The sequence below is a fragment of the Anser brachyrhynchus genome (genome assembly GCF_964034855.1).
Source record: "Anser brachyrhynchus genome assembly, chromosome: 15".
In the NCBI taxonomy this organism is placed as follows: Eukaryota; Metazoa; Chordata; class Aves; order Anseriformes; family Anatidae; genus Anser; species Anser brachyrhynchus.
In genome coordinates this window covers 5848570-5869976 of record NC_137733.1, presented here as the reverse complement: position 1 = coordinate 5869976, position 21407 = coordinate 5848570, and the positions used below count along the sequence as shown (strand labels likewise).

Genomic DNA, 21407 nt, shown 5'->3' with positions numbered 1-21407 from the left:
AGGCATCGAGTGCAGAGCACTGCTCTCTGCCTTTTAAGCTGGGCCAATAGCTAGAGCAGGGTGCCCAGCAGTTGGCACCCGGGGAACCAGGCGGGTTTTGCTGTTTGCAGAGCCTGGTGTGGGCTGGGCTCTGATTGCCTCGGATGATTTGTGCTGCTCCACCTTCCTTTGGCAAAACCTCTAGAACAGCCGGGAGAAGTCAAATGGGAGAGTAAAACGGTCTGGGAGGTCACACTGCTGCTTTCTGCCCGAGCTGGCTTCTGGCCAGCCTGGGCTTCTTGCATGAAATCCCGTTTGGAGAGGCTGGCTGGGTGACTTTACCTCTGCCTGTCCCTTGCCAAAAAGGAAAGCTAGGTGGTGCAGCTCTCAGCTTGGGCAAAACCCTCCAGAGCAAGCGTTTATCCAGGAACGGAGCACGCCGCCTTGGTAGCTGGTGGCCAGGTGCACGACGGCTCCATCCGTAGCTGAGACACGCTTCTGGCAAACCACCCGTGCTACTAGCCTTGCGCTGTTTCCTTTTTGCTTCTGATGCTTTGAATATTGTGATGGTGCTGTTCGTACAGAAGATGAAGTGTGTTCCTGGGAGCAGGCTCAGCCCTCTTCGAAACCTCCGTGCAGAGGTAGTTTGGAGGCAGCGGGGGATCTGTCAGATGCCCAGTATTTATGGGAAGCCTGCAACTTCTGAAAGTAGGAAATAGATCTTGAATCTTGGCCCTGAAAGAAAGTAGTTTTATCTCAACTACTCTTCCGAAAGATGGATTGAATTAGCGGTGCTAAACCCATCAAGCCCTAACATCCCTGTGTGCGGAGCTAACGCCTCGCGGCGAATTGAGGCCGTCTGGGTCGCTGGAGGGACGGGACAGAGAGCAGTCCTCCCACAGAGGAGTTGGACTGCATCAGATTGACACGGCCAAAGGCTGGAAATGCCTTTTTGGGTGTTAGGCATCTGGAACCGCTGGCGAGATTTGGTCTGTGTTGAACAGCAAAGAAGCGAGCTACGGGGATTTGCTGAAACGCTGGGTTTACGTGGCCCGATCTAGTTGGGAGCGAGTAGGTTAGGAGGGGATTTGCAACAACGTGAAACATCCAGGAAAGAAATGCATGGAAAAGGCAGCGTGGCTGCATCCTAACATCATGGGAACAGGTCAAGTGGGAGTTCTTAAAATCAAGCTCTTAGCGCCGTGCCGCTGTTATCTGGGCAGCGGGGACTGGCGGAAGGGAGCTGCTCAGCGCCTGCCAGGGCCAGCTGCAAGGTGAAGCTTGCGCTGCCAGCGGCTGCTCGCAGAGCCTGCGGATAAATGGATCAAGGAAGTGATAATGGGTGCTTGATCTTGCTTAAGTTGACAAAGTGCCTTTGATTTGATTGTAGGCTATTTTAAGCCAATTGCCCACTAACAGAATACTTTTTTTTTTTCTAAAATAGTCTTCGCTCTCTAGAGCGCGTGTTTAACAGGAGAAAGGGGTGGGGAGGCCCAAAGAGACTGACATTCAGCACCCCTTTACTAGGTAGTAGAAAAAGCAGCGTCCCACAGAGCATCCACTTCAGTTGTTTGGAGGCAGAGCTGAGGTTGCGGGCCCCTGCTGGCGTCCTGGCTTGCTGGTGCTTGGGAGAGGAGAGGAGAGGAGATGCCCCTGCTGCGCTGCTCCCTGCGCTGCTCCCTGGGGACGGGAGCTGGCAGCGGCTCCGCGTGCCTGCAAGTGGCCTCGCTTGCCCAATTCTGCGCAGAAGACCGCCGGTTATCTTTTTTGTTTGTTTTCACTTGTAGAGGCAGAACTTTCAGTTTTCTTTACCCGTTTACATTGCTTCAGTGCAGTGGAAGGCTGCGTTTCTTACTGATAGCGTGAGCTGCAGACCTTAGAGGAATGACGAACAGCGCGGTCTGTGCTGTAGCTGCGCCCTCTTCTAAGCCCGTCCACTGCCAGGGAAGCGGAGTGCAGATAGAGAGGCTAACCTCGGCGTGGAGGTGGTACTAGGATAAAATCTCCTCAACTCCAGAGAGCCACAGAACTCCAGCAACCCTGCAACTGCTGTGTACTAATGCCTTTTTTTAGGGCTTGTACATACTGAGCTATAACTGGATATTTCCAATGGTAAAAACTAAATTTGGGGGTGGAGGAATGTTGTGCTTTAATTAAACCTCTGAATACTTGTGCATCGCTTTTCTAAGTGCTGGAAATTCCTTAAGCTTTCAAGCTGCTGCTTCTTCCATGGCACCTCTGGTGTTGCAGGTGGCAGCGTGGCACCGAGTCGAAAATAAGAACAGGCTCAGGCTGAAAGCGTCTTAACTCGAATTTGCTGCCTTTGGGAGAATTATTCGACAAGGATGAGCTAACTTGTAACTACTGAGCACCACCAAGGAGAAGGAAACGTCCCATCTTGGTTTTGTTAGTTAATGAGCTGACCGAAGACCCCTTTAAAGTCACATCCAAAGCTTTCGCTTGGACAGATGTTGTTAAATCTTGGTGCTACGTGGCTCTCGCTGCAGTGAGCAGTTTAAATCCCAGACAGTTTTGCCTTCTTCCTGGTTAGTTTTTGCGTACTTCTGTGTCGTGCCTGATGTCGACCTCCAAGTGCTGCCTTCCGTAGAAATCATCTGCGCACAAAACTGAGCGCCATTCGAAGTGGGAATTTGCTTTAACTCTTTTCTTTACGTGTTGTCCCCAGGCATCTGAAGAGGCCTCGCTACGGGCTTTGGAGAGTTTAATGACAGAGTTTTTCCACAACTGCACAACGAATGAGCGGAAACGTGAGATAGGTGAGTGCAAGCTGCTTTTAGGGGGTGGTCCTGTGTGCTTTCTGCTGCCTGCAGACCTCAGCAGAAGACACTGGGTGGTTGTTAAACACAGCAGACGAAAGTGCTCTGTCTGGTACAGAACTGGCATCTTAGCCTCTCCTGCTTAGGTACGAATACGATAGTTTGGGTCTTGGAGTTGCTGTGGCAAGTCCCACAGATAATTAATACATCAGTAACTGTCTGTTCCTGTAAGCACGGAGGTGCAGCTCCTTTTTCCAAGTGGTGACTTGGCTAGGATGGGAGAAAGATGTTAGTTTTTCTCTGCCTGCACATTGTCAGACTGCTTGTCTCGGAAAATGTCTACCTTCTGCCCAGAGATGGAGCATGGATTTCAGATCTGTACTGTCCTAAGAAGGGAAAGCAGAAGAATGTCCTAATTAATGTGAAATGACAAGTGGGAATAAACAGTGAGGTTTCATTTTGGTTAGTGTTATTAAATATGTCCTTCTGAAAACCAGCAGAGATCTTACAGGTGCTCTAGATTAGCTTCTTGCAGCTGTATTTAATGGGCATAAGTAGGCTGTTTGCTTTTCTTCTCAAGCTTCTGCCATTTCTGTAACTTCAGTGCCAAGTCTGCGATCAGCATGAAAGATTTCTTCCAGAAGTCTGGAAGAATAAAGAATAAGCAACTAGCAAAGTGTTTTTTTTCTGTTGTGATCACCTGCAGTGCTAGAATGAATCTGTCATGCCTTTTCATTTAGCCCAAATTTAGGTGTACAGCAAATACCCTTGCTGTGTTCCCAGCAGCACAAGGGATGAGTCGAAAAGGAGGTCAGACCTGTGTGCAGCACTGATAACTGGGATTCGTGGAGTAGTTTTTCAGTCCCCTTGTTTTTTCAGGGGCTTCTTGGGTGTAGGCTGTATTCCTTGAGAGCTTGTTGTGTTTATTAAAGCACAGCCTCATCTTACTTTTTTTTTTTTTTTGCTCTCCCTAAAATTTTTCTTGCTTAGGAGCTGAAATGCCAGAGCTGTGGAAAAGGTAAAAAAAAATCTTCAGCATCCCCCTGCTCTCCTGGTCAAATTGCAGGGAAGGAACCCGCTGGTTAAGGCTTACACTTGGTTAGCCTGGAGAGCACAGCCCTTGCAGCTTTTCCTTTTGCCACGTTTGGTGTGTAGTCGCTTGACTTGAGATTACCACCAAATCCTGCATCTGAGCGTTCAGAGAGGTTTTTTACACTGACTTGCAAAAAAAATCAATGTGTCTCAGAGCAATTGCATTCAAATGAGCCTTTTCCAATGCTGTATGTGTTCTGAAATACTTGCAGTCTTTCACAGTGACCTGGTATTCCAACATTTGGCTCTTATACTTAGAGTAGTAGTGCTTGCAATTTATTTTTTTGCGTAGCTTGTCTTAATATTCAGCTATTAGTCTGGTGGAATACTTATTTCAAACTACACAATTTTTGACATACCTATTTTGTTTTCATTAAAGCCTATTGTTAGGTTGTTTTTAATGCTTTTGAGTGTGATTTTTTTTCCCTCCCCTGGTTGTTTGAGTTGCTCTGAATATGGGGTTTCTTCTATGCTCGGTGTGCTATATATAGGTGGTTATGAATCTGTTTACAGATTGAGCTTTAATGTATTTTTAATATTTTATTTTTTTCAGAGGAGCTTTTAAATAATTTTGCCCAGCAGATAGGAGCCTGGAGATTCTGCCTCTATTTCCTCTCAAGTACAAGAAATGACTACGTGATGATGTACAGTTTGACCGTGTTTGAGGTAAAATGTATATTGTTGCCTGCATAGTGCATTTTCCATGTTCTGATGCAGTTTTATATGGCAATCGATTTTATTTGAAAATGTTTGTCTAAAAAGGCAATCCTAATAAGTACAGTGATAAAGCTTGCTTTTATTGCTCTCTCCTAAAGAGGTTATTTGATGGCAGGCTTAGGGTAGGAGAATATGAATCTTTGTACACAAATTGAAGAATTAACTTCCTGGCATCTCTAAGTACAAATTGCCTGCAGTTTCAGAGGCTGCTTGAGTTTTCTGCACAAAGCTTTTAAGAGTGCTATTGCTTTTATACTCTTTTTACGGTCAGAAATATGTGTATGATTACCTCCTACTAGCTGCTGCAAAATGTAATGCTAAGAGGGGAAACAAAGTTTCTTTTATTTTTGACATCTATTTTTCCGATGTTCTTTTTTGAATTGCATCCCACGAGCTTATGTGCTAGTTGTAGAGGGAAGGTCGCTCTTAGAAGACCACATCCCACTTGTTACCTGCTTTTAAAGGGAACAAAGTTAATGGCTAAAAGCCTGAATATTGATTTGTATAGCTACTAAAGAAACAAAATTATTCTGTGAAACTTTGTTTTATCAGCTGATTTCTCAGCGAGCCATGCAGTGTCTTTCCATGCTGATGTCCTGGGGCTTGGTCAACGTCATGCCTCAATTTAGTCCTTTTTTTTTTTTTTCGCCTCTGCACTCTGTTCTGGGCTGGATCAGCAGTGCGAGCCTCGCTCTGAACTCAAGGAGTGTTTATAGCCTTTGCACTGGGCCACTTTATGGATAGAGCAAACAACTCTGTTCTTAAAAGTTGTTTTGACAAATGACGTCTCCATGTTGTTGTTGACTTCTTGACTCAAAAAGCTCTATTTATTTATCTGGCGCTGCAAAGGGAGGGAGCCTGAAGTGGGTCTGCAAACTTAATGTGCAATGGCCTAAGACCATCGGGTGACCCTTCCTCTCGTAAAGGGGTGTTCGTGACAGAAATGGTATGGGAGTCGTTCCCTGCTCTGGGGATGGATGTTAAACCGCAGCAGCCTGCAATAATTAAATCGGTTTTCATGAAGAGGAAAACATTTGATTCCTGAGCCTCTGGTGCTTTAGGGGAGAGGCAGAGGGGGGAAAGTAATACCCAGAACTAATAATTGTGCCCAGAACAAAGGAATCACTGTGCGTGTGTAAACTGAGGGAAGTGAGTTCACAGCTCAGCTGAGAGATTAGGATCTCTCAGCTGAGAAGCTGGAATTTCCAAAGTTAACTGCTGTGGCACTGCGTTCGGCTAGTCCTCGGTCAGTCTGCGTCTGAGCCTTCATCATAGTCTTAAGGTCTGTGCTGAATGTCAATAAATCCATGTTTACGAACACAAGGCTCATCCCCAAAACTTCTGGAGAACGCTGTATTTTCAAGAATGTCTAGAAAGTCCACAGCAGATCTGGAATAAAAACTTCCTGGCCCCCTTCTGGGTGAATTGTTTCTGCTTGTTTTTGGAAAAGAGAATGTCTTCCCCAGAATGTTTCCCAGGTGGAGAAAGCTGCCGTTTTCAGGCCAGCCGAGTAGACAAATTCTGTGGGCAGTAAGGGATGGATATTAATGCTGAAACATCTTCCAGTTTTATGGGCACTGCAGAAATTCTCGTTCTGGACTAGCAGTGAGGAACTCTCATTTGGTTGGGTCACTGCTGGCTTTTAAGCAATATTTCTGCATCTTCTGTAGGGAAGGAGAGAGTAACCTCTGAGACGCTTTGTGTATATGCCATGCACAAGCCATACACACATACACGTGCCCCTCTACGCTGTGAACTGGTACCTCCGTACAGTACCTCTATTCTGTGAATTAAATCTGCTTTGACCACAACTACAGCCTTCTATTTCCTGGTGTTGGATTTTCCAGGCTATATGCCTGCAAATGGCTGCAGACATCGCCCCTGTAGCAGGCCTCCTACATAAGTTATCCTTCGAGGCTCAGCTACTAATACTCCAGAGTCCCTAAATGGGATTGTAGCGTGGCAGGAAAGCAATTTGCAACTCTGCCTTCTTATGGATTTTGCCCGGTTTTTAAGTGGCCTAAAAGCTTTCTGGTAAAGCGATGCCCCGTCTCTGCGAAGTCCGTCGCTCAAGAGGCGACCTTCCAGCTTAGCTTCGTCAGACCTGCGCGGCACCGGAGACATCTAAAGCCAAACCTGCCTCCCTTCTTTTTTTTGTTCTGCCTCATGCGAGGCTGTGCTTTGCCCTTTGAAAGGGCAGATGTAGCTGTCCAGGGTTAAAAGATGGAGGCATGCCGGCTGGCGCTGCTCGACCCCAAAGCGGTTAAAATGGTGATGTGCCAGTTGCTGTCACCCGTCAGGTAGTATAAGTTGTTTAAGAAAGCTATATCTGAAAAGCTACTGATGAAATGTGTTAAGATGGTTTTCCTTCAGGCAATACACCTGATATCGTTAAGGTTTTCCCACTCAGACACCTAACTGCTTAATTTCAGTGAAGCATGCAATATCAGCATGTTTCAGGTGGGCTCACTGTGGAGGTCTGTTTCTTTTCCAGAACCTGATCAATAAGATGTGGCTTGGAGTCCCATCTCAAGACAAAATGGAGATCCGCAGCTGCCTGCCCAAGCTCCTGCTAGCTCACCACAAAACTCTGCCTTACTTCATCAGGAACAAGCTCTGCAAAGTCATCGTGGATATTGGCCGACAGGACTGGCCAATGTTCTACCATGACTTCTTCACTAACATCTTGCAGGTAAGAAGCTTCTAAAGGTAAAACTTCTCATTCACAGAGGGCCATAATTTGTTTCCTTGAATAGTGACTTCCCTTGAAGATTAAATACTTGCATGAAAAACAGAGTTCCTTCTCTGATTCCTTTTCCTTTAATTTTCAAGTGGCCCATAGCTTCCTACTTATTGTACATCTTCCTAGTGTTATGTTGAAAGTGAAGTTTCTGGATGTAGCTGTTAGAGATTTTTTTTTTTTTACTTAATTCTATTAACCAAATTACCCTGAAAAGCTTTGCCACCTCATCATGTAGAGTCACTAACTGCATGCTGCTGGGGTGTTTGAGAGGAGAGAAGGTGTGTTTGAGGGCCCTGGCTGAGGCACTGCCACTAGCTTGAACGTTGTTTGTTTGACATGCAGCTCCATCACAGTGAAGCCTGGGTCAGACGAACAGCTCACTGCTGCTGCAGCCCAGCCAGACTGGTGCTACCCTCCTCTTTTGGTTTGGGTGCTGTTTCCAGTTCTCCCCAAATCCTTCATAATTGGCTTAGAGGCTGAGTGTAAACTGAGGTGCTGCTCCATGTTTTTCTGCTGATATAATTACATGATTGGAATGCAGCTACGCCCACAGACAAACCACAAGGCAATTATTGAAATAAATCAAGGTCCCAAAGTGTCAGGAGTTTTTGCTAAGACAAATGGATCTAGTATTAACTGCAAAATTAAAAAAAAAAAATGCAGACTTGACAAACCGAGCTTGTTAACTTACTGGAGTAATCTCTTTTCAAATAGCTCTCTGTAATCACGTAGTGCAGCATACTGCAATTTTTTCCTGAATTGTCAGTCTGACAATAAGTACTTTAAGACAACTGTCTACACTTACAGTTTTGGCCTTGATTTCATCTGGATTTGCAATTGAAATGCTTTCTGAGCTTCCATTTGCTTTTCTAGCCATTTGGAGGCTATCTTAGGTGCTTGCAAGCCCACTTCGGGTATCAATTTTTCTTTAAGCCTCTCCTTGTAGACTCAGCTTCTGAGGGAACTGTTCCTATAAATTAATTTCTGTATCAGAGGCCTTCCAAAAATGTTCAGAGAAATTGGAAGAGAAGCACTAGTACTCAACTTCAGGATCCCAAAATAGTGAAGAGCAAAAGCAAAACACTCTGCTCCTGTGTTAGATAGACTTGAGAGTTGCACAAGTCCTTTCTTCTTCTGAGATCATTTGAAGCAATTATTAGATTCTTTAGCAGTAAATTGGTATCACAATCCTCTAAGTAGTTTCTAAAAGTTTTATTGAGCCATTAGGGAAATGGAGAAGAAAAGTAACTTGGTCTATTGTGCTATCATTATGCAGAAACAGTAATTCTAATGCTGCTGCTTTAGAGGTACAAAATTTAACGTTACTGGAGAGCCAGTGCCTGGTTTTGCTAGACTTCCTGGCTTTGTCAGAAAATATTATGAGAGGAGATGTTAAGTCGTCTTTTAATTCACTAACAAGTTGTATGTTTAACTTTCTTTAGCTGTCTGCTCCTGTGCCATCATGCTTCCTTTCTGAAGGCCAGAGTCGTGTACATCTAGACTAAAAGCTTATAGATAGCTTTTTTCCCCCAGCATATTTCACCAAACTGTGTAGCCTGGGCAATGTTAAGTCAGTTTGTCTCCGGTCTGGTGGGCCAGTGAGATGAAGTCAGCTTGCATTGTTTAATTTATGACTTCAAGGATTACTTGCAATAATTGTGATTGGCTTTAGATTTTTTTTTCTTCCAGAGGGAGTAGTGCATAAATCATTTGGATGTTTCAGGTCAAGAGAACAGCAATGTCTTTCAGCTGAAAATAAAACTTTGTCCCACTTGAGTGTGTCTGTAATGTCCCAGTGCCTAATGAAGGCAAAAATCACTGCTTTCTCTGGTCCTATTCCTGTGCGTCCTGTACATGGTGGAAATCATTCTTTTTAGGGTAAATGTGATTTCCAGAATGAGGTGTGGTGTAAATGCAAGGAGAGGTTACATCCCTTACCTGCGTTCTGTTGCCATCCAGTACTGGCTGCATTTGTCTGTCTGCAATTGGAAAGAACATTTTTTTAGTGGGGTGAGGGGGAACTGTTTGGCTGATGGTGCAGGCTCCCGGTCTGAGCGTGGCTTCAGCAGCAGCCCTGTTACGTGGTGAACTCACGGGTGCTGAGGCAATTCTGAGAAGTGATGATGTCAGCAGAAGGCCGTAAACAAGAGGAACAAACTGTTACTGGTAAACATGCTAGGACAGAGAATGTGTGCAATGACATTATGAAAGCTCTCTCGAAACCCCAAGGATTCCCATGGTGCTTGAACTGTTGCAACATAGATTAATGTCTCAGGAAATCCAATACTTGCAGTCCTCTTCCTTCAACATGCAGTGCTGCGAAATGGGGGAACTGATACTCGCTTGTAAACTGCTCATACAGTTACTTACCTCCTTTCTGTGATCTGATAGTTCTGCAGAATATTATCATGTATTGCATTCATGCCTTTTCCTCTCAGTTAATTCAGTCTCCTGTGACCACTCCTCTGGGACTGATAATGTTGAAAACAACTTCAGAAGAACTGGCATGTCCGCGAGAAGATCTTAGCGTAGCCCGGAAAGAAGAGTTACGCAAGCTGCTCCTGGACCAGGTGCAAACTGTGCTTGGGCTCCTCACAGGTACGAGTCAGTGGGCTTGCAGCCCTGAAACAAGTGTCTTCCTTCACCGTCCCTATGATGCTAGCAGGCTTGCATGTCCTCGGTGCAGTGAGACAAGGTGTGGGCGATGTAGTGACCACTCCTGCTGTTCAAAAGCGCAACTCTACTGTTGGGTGACTGGGTCAGATTACTGTGAAAGGAGCTTGTGTAGCAAAGTAGATATATAGCTGCATACATTCTCCTCTTTATAAAGGGATTGTCTTTTCTTAGTGACCCTGAAAAAATTAATGAGTTCTTGTACAGAATGTTCCTTGTTAGAGCACTCAAGATGTGTTTTAGCGGAGCTCTCTGTCTCCAGTATGTTTGTTAGATCAATCTGTCTTTTAGCAGTCTGTTCTGAAAAATGTCTCTTTGGCCAGGTATTTTGGAGAGCATATGGGACAAACACAGTGTTACTGCTGCCACTCCACCACCATCCCCAACTTCAGGAGAAAGTGGTAAGGACAGCTGAAGCTGAGTACTTGTCTTTAAGCTACATAATATTATTTCCAGGCGCTTTAACTTGCAATATCAAGTATAGATTCCTTCCCTTACTGTCTAACCTTTTCCTAAACTTGTTCTTAGTCCAACAAACTTCTGGTCAGAAATGCAAGCTTCACCTGAAGAAGCAATTTCAACTGCAGGGGATGCCCCACTTGAAAATGGTGCCTCGTTCGAGACAGCACTGTTCTCAGATGGCAAAAAGCTTTCTGAAGTGTCAATTCAAAATGCTGTTAAATCAGTGAGTTGGCGTTGTGTGGTGGTTCCACATGGATAGGCAGCTAAACTCCACCACACTGCTCTTTCATTCCCCCTCTTCAAAGGAAGAAGGGGAGAAAACACAATGGAAAAGCGTTCAAGGGTTGAGATAAGGACAGGGAGTTAGCTCACCAGTTACTGTCCTGGGCAAAAGAGACTCAGTGTAGGGAGATTAATATTTTGTATTGCTTATTACTACCAGACCAGAGCAGTGAAAAACTAAAACGGCTGGACTCCACTGACAGCAGCCACCCTTGTAACTCCCTGGTACCACAGCCCTGTCCCATAAACCCGATGCACATTTGTTATCTGTGATTTTCAGCTCAAAGTATATCAAAAGGCGGAGTGGAGCAAATCTGAAGCTCTGAATTGAAACAGAAGTGTCTAGAACTTTGGGCATATATGTGTTGGGAAACTTTTTCTTCCTACTCATCTTAGACTTTTGGATGGCTGTTTATCTATACTCATTTAAATTCGTATTAATTACCTTTGAAAAAAGAGTATGTTTCTGTATCCCTGTACTCAGAGCACATCTCATTCATCCTGTTACGGCTGTACCAGGGATAGCTGTAGGTGCAGAGGGTCTCCCCAGGTGTGAAGACAGTCTGGATGAGTACTGGTTTCTGTGGTGCCTCTGTTACATTCAGCTCACCCAAGAATTGTGCAGCAGCATGTGGTGTTTTTAGTCCTTCTCGGAATACAAAGTAGGAAAAAAGACCATGATTCAGTCAAATCATTTTTCTTTAAAAACTCTGATCTTGGCTTTGCTTTTAACAAAGAAAAAGAAAGGCTTATGGTCTTGAAACCTGTAATGTCTGGTTGTGCATAGGGAGAAGATGAAACACTTGGGGATCTCTAGGGTCACACTAGTACCAAATTGTGTGTGTTCTGTTACAAGGTGTTAAGGTACCTTGTTTTGTCTTTAAATCTGTCTGCAGGACCTTAAGCAGTTAGCTGAAAGTTGTTGATTGCTTCCTTGTGCCAGATTGTACTAGTTAGCTTCAGACAGCTGTCCCTGTTAAGTGTTGGTTAATGTTAGTGTTTGGTTTGTTAATGTTTTGTTAGTGTTAAAATTTTCACATTTAAATCCGAGTTGAACCAGAATTTCAAGTGCTTCTTTTCCTTAGAGCTTTAAGACATTCTGATATTTACATAAAAAATACAAAAACAGAAAGCAATATCACCTTGTTTTTAGGGGGGGAATTCTGCTGTAGTTAGCAAAAGATAGAAAAAAATAATATTAACGGGGAAAAAAAAAAAACACACCGAACCTGGCATATCACTTGGCAAGAGTGAGCGTGCCGCTTGGAGCGAGCAGGAGTGCCAGCTTCACCCGCCCTGCCAGCAAGTGCCCCAGTGCTGCGGTGCTGTGGCATTGAGTAAGATCGGCGTCTTCCAAGGTAAAAAGCTGATTCATGTTACCATAACACAGTTGGCAGCGAGTGACTCAGTGCCTGATAATGATGCTGTATTTGTACAAAACAGCTTGAATCGCTTAGTGAGCCCTTGTGCGTTCCTGCAGAAGGCTGTTTGACACAGTCGTGTTCAAGGCCGTGCCTGCAGAACCAAGCACTGCAGCAAAATCACGGGAAGAAATTCAGCAGAAGCCTGTTTGAAATGTCCTCTTGGTTCCTCGGTGAACTGCTGGATGTTGCTGGTGCCAAGACAGTTTTTCATCCAGTTGTGCTCTTATCTCATGGGGACTTTAGATCATAATTCTCTACATGGGAATTATGATGCAGTTATTTCTGGGTCTTCCCTCTTGTATGAGAATGAACAAACTCATGCGGTGCGTTTTCAAGATTTTTAACTGTTGGGGCTGCTAATAAGGAGAACGCAGGGTTTTAAAGCCAGACACACAAACCAGTAGCAGTGAGTGGCGGTTGTGGCATTGCACGTTTACTGATCTATTCGCAGATAGAAATAAAATTCAGGTTTTGGAGGTGAACTGCAGGGCGAATGTGGGTTTGGTGACCATGAAATTCTGCACTGTATGAATTAATTGCTTTTCTCCCCTAAAAATTTGTGAAATCAACGCTGACCAAATCTTCTTACATGCGTGTTGGTTACGTTTGAGTCACATTTATGCGAAGTATTCTGTTTACTGGTGACGCTTAAATTTTTTTTGTTGTTTCCTCCATAGCTTAGATAAGGCCACCTTCCTTTTCCTATGTTCAGGAGAAATAAAAGGTATTCCAAAAAGTAAAATAAGCTTCAGAAGTCCATATAAATGTTTAATATCTTCTGTCAGAGCCAGAATCTCTTCAGGAACTTAAAAACTGTGCTTCCCTGTGCAACAAAGGAAGCAAAGTGAAATGGTTACTCACAAGTCTTGCATAGTTTTTAAATAGTACTAAAACCATATTAAACACATTTCTTATACCATTGAAGCAAAGGAACTTTGTTCTATGTTGGGAAACATTTGGGCTATTGGATCAGTAGAGAACTTAGCAATAATCTCCCATCCTCCCAGTGTTGTCTTTGTGTGATTTATCTCTTTACTTGATGAATCCCTTCCTTAGGCATTTTCACTTGTGTATGGTAAACAAATGAGTAGCACAAATGTTGCTTGTGCAAAGCTAGCACCATCCCAACCCCTCTCCCTTGAGGTTTTTTCTCCTTGTGCATGAATGCAGTTGTAAATGTGTATCACCTGTTTGCACAGGTACAAAATATACCTTAAATTACACTTCTGAGCTTCAGCGATAAAACTGGGTGCAAAATACTCAGACCAATTGCTTTGAATTAGAGGGTCCTAATTTGCAGTCTGTGGCTGGTGTACTGACAGCTCAGAGTCTTTGATTCTCGTGGAAGAAGGCCTTTTGGAAGAAGCATTCCTGCTTCTATAAACATGATAAAAGCAGCTCGTGTGCTGCAGCACACGTCTAGTTGTGAGTGCTGCGATGGCAGCTGTCGTAATACTAAGGATAAGCGCAGGGTTATCTAATTCATCTGAAGTAGCGTGATGCCTCAAATTTCTGGAGTGCAGGAGAAAAAATGATGAAGTATGGCAGGGAGTTATGAATTTAGTGGTGTAGGACATCTATCTTGATGAGAAGTGGCGACTTAAGAGAAGCCTGTTCATCGTGCATGCTTCTGGGTACTTTGGAAATAGCTCAGTAAACCATACCTGCTGGTTCGTCCTGCAGGGGCGTTGGGTCACTTCACTTTCAAAAAAGTTACCTGGATTTTTGGGGAGAACTTTAAATTCAGTAACGTAGCAAGTGCCTGTGGTTTTCTAAAGGTGAAGAGATTATTTGCACTCCAGGCAGAGAAGGGCATGGAGTAACCTGGGGAAAAGAAATAGGTTTCCAGCATGCGGTCTGTGGAAGCCTGTGAGTTAGTGGGTGAGTTGGTTAGGGCAGTCTAGCTGGCATTATCTGCTTGGATTTTCATAAAGCTTTCAACGCAGCTTCTCACTAAAAGCTTTTGCGAAAGCCAAGGCTCACTGGGCATAAGGGGAGTCCCTGCGACGATTAATTGGGCAGAAGGTAGGAGACGAAAGGTAAGTGGAAATGCTCAGCCCTCGCAATGAGGGGGGAGGTCACCGGTGGGGTCCTGCTTGGGACTGTGCACATGAACGTACTTGAGAGACCTGCCAAAAAGGCTGGGTGAAGAGACGAGGAGGCTTGCTGGCAGCACTGAGTGGTCAGAAGGGTGAAAAGGAGGTACGACTGGAGGTACGACCGGAGGTACGACTGGCAGGGGGATCTTGGGTGACTCTGGGCTAACGAAGTGAAACGCGATGCAGGGGAGCGTAACCTGCATTTGGCAGGGAGAGCAATACTCATCTCAGGCCGAGCTGTGGGCTCCAAGCTCACCTTCAGCATACAGGATTAACTTCTGAGTGTTGCACGAGATCATTTTACGAGAACTTCAGGCCAATAGCAGTCAAAAACTGCTGTGGCGCTGTGTGGAACTAAGGCTCACCCACATCTTCAATAGCAGGTGCAGTTCTGGTCTTCTGTATCAAGGGGGTAGAACAGAAATGAAGGCTTTGTGGAACAGCAATAAAGGTGATACTGAATCTCTTCGGTATAAGAAAGGCACAGTCTCAAATTGAGAGTGAGGAGCTGGGACAGAAGATACGGAGTGAAAAGGAGATGAATGGAAAAGTTGTTTTTCCCTGTTTGGTATAGGAAGTAGAGTTGATAGGCTTCAAACAAAAGCCATCTTTAACCTATATGTAGTTAGACTGTGAAACTGTTGTAACAGGATGCTACATATCTGAAGTGTTTGTGGCTTCAGCTGGAGCCTGGCTAAATCCATGGGCGACAAATCCTCTGAGGCTGTGCAGAATTCTTCAAACCCCACCTGGCTCAGGAAACCTTTGCACTGCAAGTGGCCAGAGGCTGACGAATCTCACGTGTGCTCGCCATGGGTCTTTGGTCACTCCGGGAACAGGCAGGTCCTGTTCTCAGTAAGCAGGTTTCTGGTCTCACTCGGTACATCTGCTCTTGTATAATCCACAAGCTGTCATATGCAAGCAGCAGCAACTCTGCCAAGTTTCAATATAATATGGATGTGCCAGAGAACTAATGCAAGCTTACATCAAGGGTGCTCAAGCTTTTGAAGGAAATAAATTTTGTAAGAAATCCCTAAAAAAAATCCCTAAAATACACACCCTGGCATTACTATTATCTCTTCCAAAACGCTGCTTGTGTGCTTCTCAGTAAAGCTAAAGGACAGTACAGAGCTGCCACTTGAACTTGTTTGTTCAAAATAGTCCCTCTCAGCAACTCCTCTGACCTGACACGTGAGATCTGTGCAAAAACTGAAGAAAATTCCAGAATACAAAAATCACTAGTTCATCTTGGACAAGTCTTTGTACACTGACTTGCTGTGTGCCAGAGTCTCTGATGGCTTTGGATTTGTAGGTACGGCTTGCAGTCGCACCATTTGAAGCTACCGCCTTGATGTATAATGGAGAGATGTGCTTTTTTTTCCTTAGGTGACCTGTTAAGTAGCCTGTTGCAGAGTCCCAGCGCAGCCAAATTATTGAACCAGCCAATCCCCATCCTTGACACGGAAAGTGAATATATTTGTTCCCTGGCACTGGAGTGCCTGGCACACCTCTTCAGCTGGATCCCTTTGTCTACCAGTATCACCCCGTCACTCCTCACCACCATTTTCCACTTTGCTCGCTTTGGCTGCGACACTCGCGTTAGGAAGATGTCTTCTGTCAACGGCAGCAGCCAGAACTCGGTGTTGGGACAGGAGCGTGGCCGACTTGGCGTCTTGGCTATGTCTTGCATCAATGAACTGATGTCTAAGAACTGCGTGCCTATGGAGTTTGAGGAGTATTTGTTACGGATGTTCCAGCAGACTTTCTACCTCCTGCAGAAGATTACCAAGGAGAATAATGCCCATACAGTGAAGAGCCGACTAGAGGAACTGGATGAAAGGTAAGAGAAACCATACAGCTAAGTAGCTGTGCTAGGGCCTCTTGCTTTCTAAAGGACAGTGTTTATTAATTTGCGGTCATGCATGGTGTGTCTAATCACCTTTTTTTCAGAGTTCTGTGCTGGTGGAGACAGGCAGAAAGGTAGGTGCCCACAGGTAAGGTTCTGGTAAGGGGCTAAGTTTGCTAAGTGACCGTGGTGGCACAGGTTTGTATTCTTTCCTGTCCTCTTCCTCCCCTTTCCCCGTTCGTTACTGTTTGACTGCAGGTCTGAGGTGGCACAAGAGCTGAACCTGCCCTTCATTCAGTTGTAACAGAACAACAGAAGAGGCACAGTGAGGTAAAGGCATTGCAGTATTCCCTTTGCTGGTCGGTATCTGCCTTCTCTGTCTTAAACTCAACCATACAAAGAGTGGGTAGATATTCTGCGAGTCATGACTTGAAAGAAAAGAGAAATAGTTTCATACCCTTCATTGAGATGTGACAACTTTTGATTACTCTTTTTTGTTTGTTTTGTTTTGTATTTAAACAACACTGAAAGACAGCTTGGGGAACTCCATTCACAGCAGTGGTGAATGGCTCCGCCACGGAGGCTGTCTTGCGTGCTTGGCTGGAGGCAGCAGGGGAAGTGGCAGCATCTCGGGAGGCTGCGTGTTCTGGTTGTTCTCCAGAAAGTCACTGCCGTGCTCCTTGCCTGAAACAGCTTGACTCTTTCGTAGTGGATATTCCTACTTGTAGGAGAGAAAGTGAGATTTGTCTTGCTGTTGTGTTGAGTGGTTGAATCCACGTGTTGACAGGGTGGTGAACGAGGCGATGACTCGATGCTGCCTTTCACTGCCGGCCTGCTGTGCGAGCGCTTGCGATGGGAAGACAGGCAGACTGGTGCTAATGTTGACAGATATGTTGTAAATGTGAATGTGCTCGGTATCTTGCTGCGGATGCACAATGATGGAAATAAACTTCTGGTGCTGCTGGACAAAGATGCAGCAGAAAGATTTTTGAGCTTTTTTTTTTTCACCTTGATACTCACTCAGGTGTAAAACAGAATTTGGAATCAACTGTGGGTCTTTTTGTAGACATGACTTGCATGTTTCTTCTGTAAAAACGTTTTCCATATCTTTAAACACACTGGCAACTCTGGGATAATAAATGTAGATTAGTTGTGACTTCTGTTTAACAGTGAATTCCGCTTGCTTGCTTCTTGACTTACTGTGACTTCAGTATTGCTCGCTTCCTAAAAATAATGTCTTAAATGGTGGAAATGTGCTACCTTTGCATATGGGATACGTGCACAGAGAGCAAGGGGTCGCACTCTGGATTTCACAAAAGCTGTCCTGTAAACCTGCAATAAATGAAATGCCCTCTGTAACTCCTTTTTCTTCTATGGAAATATCAGTAAGCTGCCTTCAGTGACCAAACTGTGGAAGAGATGTAGCTGTGTTGGCTTTTACTGAGGTCATATTGCTGTCCCATTATCTTCTGCTGCTTATGCGTGTTATCCAGAGATCTCTGATATCTCTACTTACAAGAATCCTCCTCACTCGTTGCTAAGGTCTGAAATACGGAAGTAACTAAGATGTTCTGGGGAGACTGCTTGGAAAAATCTAGCTGACTTTGGCAGGAATGGAGCTCTCTGTGCTCACTCTGTCCTCACTGTGGAAATGGCTTTGCCTTGTATAGGAGGATGTTCCTAGTTTTACATCCAAAACTAAAGAACTTATCGCGTGAATGCGTCTTCTTGAGATGGACTAACAAAGTCCTAAACAAAACTGGTGCTGGTTAAAGTGCCCTGCTTCAGCAGATGGCCGTCTTTAGAGCTTGCCTGCCATAGGTCTGTTTTTCCCCAGCCTCTTGTGGCAGTGATTCCTTTTGTCTTGTTATGAAATCGGTGTGGTTTTGAATAGATTCTACTGCTGAATAGAAGAAGGTTAAGCTTGAACTGTCTTTTGCTTTATTTGTGTTGGCTTCAACTTGAAAATGTGAAAATATTGGAAATGGGAATGGAAAATGTCTGGTCTGGATAGAAGCAGTGGCGTAGAGGTTGCAGTATGGGCTTTGGGGTGTGCAGAGCTAGGTGCCAAGTAGGAATGTCACTGGTCTCAGGTCAGAACCTCTTCAGAAAATAAAAATGAAAAAAATGAAGGAAATGTTTGGGTCTGGATACTTATTTTTTGCTCTCTTTTATTTTTGATGCCTTTGGTCAGTGGTCAGGCATGTTTAGTGATGATTCTTGTCGAGCAGGCAGTGCCAAATAAAAAGTTCGTGTAATCTTTTTGCATATTCAAAGCATCGTATGGTTTTTATAGGCTTATAATAACTAACAGTGTTGCAGCTCTGTTAGCTGGCAGTGCTTCCAGACTTGATTTACTTGTGGTTAGAGCATTTGTCTTCAAACCAGCATTTGCAGAAGGGGAGAGGAAGGCAGTACAGTAAAACAAATCCGCTCAATTGTGTCTGAAACTGTGCTAAACCTAACTTGCTGTTTCTTTTAAAAGAAAATCTTGAAGTGCTCTTATACTGCAGAACTCTTAAGGTATGGGAAGGACAAATTACTCTGCCCACAGCCTTGTCACTGGATCACTGGAGCTCTTGCTGTTCGTATATCATGTTGCGATGCATTGGTCCTGTGTACAGATGGAGTGCTTTGTTCTTCTGTGTTCAGATCAATATGAAGATGATTTTTAACCTTGAGGAAGCTTGTGTTGTGCACGGCATGTTTTTATTCCATGACAGCTTACCCCATTGTGGTCTTTGTAATTTTTCCCCAGTGGTACACAAGAACCCTCTGTGCTTGCACCGAGGTCATGCTCTTGCTGGACTCCTGAAATTTTGGTAGCAGGCTTCTTTTTGGATCTTCATTTTGTATGGTCCCATGCTCTGGAGGAAGATTTGTCTTTATTGTCTAGTTCAGTCACAAAAGCCTGGGCTCAGCTGAGAAACTTCAGGATAATAGTTGGTCATCTGCACCGCATAAGAAGCAGTCCTTTCCAGCTCTAAACCATGTGGCTCTCCCACTACCTCCTGTGAATTTTTAACACGTGTATTGTTAACTTGTGCATTAACTTCTTGCTTTTAGCTGAATTCCTCAGTGGTACAGTTTATATGACTAATCCTGTATACATCAGTATGATCAGTCTTGCTATCGTGTACTTATTTCTCTAGGGTGGGGGGGATTGTGTTTATTTGCAGGCCTGACTAAACTCAATTATATTTATCTGAATATTAAAGTTGCTTTTGACTAGACTGTCTTTTCTGCTGTTTCAGGTATTAATGGAAGGAAGGGTTGCCCATCCTGTAGGTAATTGTTGCAGGGCTTTATATTTTAATTGTTCTACTGGCTGTTAATTGTAACTTTCTTTTTTAATGAAAGGTTTTTGAGTGAATTTATCATTGTTTCAATGAAATTGCTTTTTCTTGTGGCATCCTTCAGGTTTTCTTATTTGTGTTTTCTTCTGTCCCTTGTAGCTACATTGAGAAGTTTACGGACTTTCTTCGTCTCTTTGTGAGTGTCCATCTACGAAGAATTGAATCCTACTCCCAGTTTCCTGTGGTTGAATTTCTGGCACTGTTGTTCAAATACACTTTTCATCAGGTACAGCCTTGTGACATTGTTTTTCCTTGGTCTGTTCTTCATGTCCTGTTGTTTTGTACAGCAGGGGTAGCTTGTTTTCCTTGGTGGAGCTGATACCTAAAGCTAGCCCAAAAAAAAAAAAAAACCAAAAAAAACAATTGACTTCTTACTGGCACTTACTTCCCCAGTGTTGCTGGGGACTTGGAAATGTCTTAATGTGCTCCTGGATTTAGCTGGAGACAACATTCACATGTAGTTACCTCGTAAGAACAACTTGTCTGTTGTTTAACTTTTTTCTACCTTTATTTCATGGGCTAGCAAAAAAAAAAAGAAAATGTTGTCTGGAAAAAGTCTGTCTGGCTTGTTTTGTGTTTGGGGATGTTTTTCTTTCTCCTGAATCTGTGGCTTTTACTGTATCTGAAGCATTCCTTGTATTTTTCAATTTTGCAGTTTAAAACAAACTGGCTTTTGATACGCGTTACGTTGCTGTAGAAGCTGTCATAATGCAGTTCAGTCCTATTCACCATCGTATGTGAATAATGACAGGAAGCAGATTTATAAAATGCTAGAAGTTGATGTAGCAAGCCATGAGATGGGCTCACGCTGAGACAGCCCTTGTCATCACTGGGTTCCCACCTTGTGCCAAAGCTCTTGCTCATCTTTTGGCATCTTGAGGCTGCAAGTCTCTTCAGTGACCTCCTAGAAACTTTTCAGTACAGCAAGAAGTTATTCCCATGGATTGAAGTGCATGCTAACTAACATTTGCATTGTGTGAAATTGAAATTGCCATAGTTTGAGAGATTCATTATGAAATTTGGTGTATTTCAGCCTACCCATGAAGGTTACTTTTCTTGCTTGGACATTTGGACGCTCTTCTTGGACTATTTGACTAGCAAAATTAAAAGTCGTCTGGCAGACAAAGAAGCAGTACTCAATAGGTAAGTAATTGGGAAGGTAGTTGGCATTTGACAGCTGCAGAGGGTCTTGTGGTCACTATGGAAATACTGAGAAACAAGCTATTGTTTACTGCAGCTGTGTGTAGAGCCCTTTTTTCTAAAAATCACTGAACATAAGTTTAGACTGGAGTGCTTACCACATGTTCATTGAACAGAATTCAAGCTGAGCAAATTAAGGCAGGAAGAAAGGTCACAGAAATATTGCATGTGAACCTAGCAGCCAGGGGAAGAAAGCTTTGGAGTCTAAAATAGAACTGGAATATATTTTTAGAGTATTTTAGAGCACATTTTAGCTCATACTAGAGGAGGAGACTACAGAGTTAAGTTGTGTAGGAACGGTTCACACACCGTTTGTACAACTAACTGATGACTTACGAAATATTTAGATTTAATTGGGGTTTTAAAATCTGTTTAAATGGAGGATGTGCTTGAGAAATACTGGTGGTGCTGTGTTTGAAAGTTCTGCTTGCTTACCTCTGTAGCTAATGACGTGTATGAATTGTAACAGTGGTTGGCAGCACTTCCTTGGTAGCTGCTGCCTCCTGAAATAATTGGCTCTCTGCTTTTATCAAGAGTCCTGTTGCTCCCCCAAAAAATACCTGGTGAAATATACTGGATTTTGTTCAAATTTGTTAGGCTTAAGAGCCTCATGGCTTGTGCCATATTGCTCTTAGCCTATTGCAGAAGGAAGCTGTTTTCCCTGGAGCGTACTAAATTTAAGTAAGTGATTAGTTACTGAAAGACAGCCTGGTGTCATAACCACAAAGAACAAATGTGGAACTAGCTTACACCAGAC

The 21407-nt window shown here is 43.9% G+C and overlaps 1 protein-coding gene across 4 annotated transcripts in view; it reads left to right on the top strand.

The window, feature by feature from the left end:
- The window catches only part of XPO6 (exportin 6), a 55029-nt gene that overhangs the window by 12772 nt on the left and 20850 nt on the right, over nt 1-21407 (top strand). For 2 of the 4 annotated variants that reach the window (XM_080556319.1, XM_080556318.1), the window contains exons 2-10: nt 2666-2756; nt 4402-4514; nt 7060-7257; nt 9747-9906; nt 10305-10382; nt 15635-16088; nt 16199-16228; nt 19550-19676; nt 20484-20593. In XM_080556319.1, coding sequence (XP_080412445.1) covers nt 2666-2756; nt 4402-4514; nt 7060-7257; nt 9747-9906; nt 10305-10382; nt 15635-16088; nt 16199-16228; nt 19550-19676; nt 20484-20593 — 1361 coding nt within the window. The remainder of the gene's footprint in view (nt 1-2665; nt 2757-4401; nt 4515-7059; nt 7258-9746; nt 9907-10304; nt 10383-15634; nt 16089-16198; nt 16229-19549; nt 19677-20483; nt 20594-21407) is intronic. The other 2 variants (XM_080556321.1, XM_080556320.1) reach the window with 1 other exon arrangement.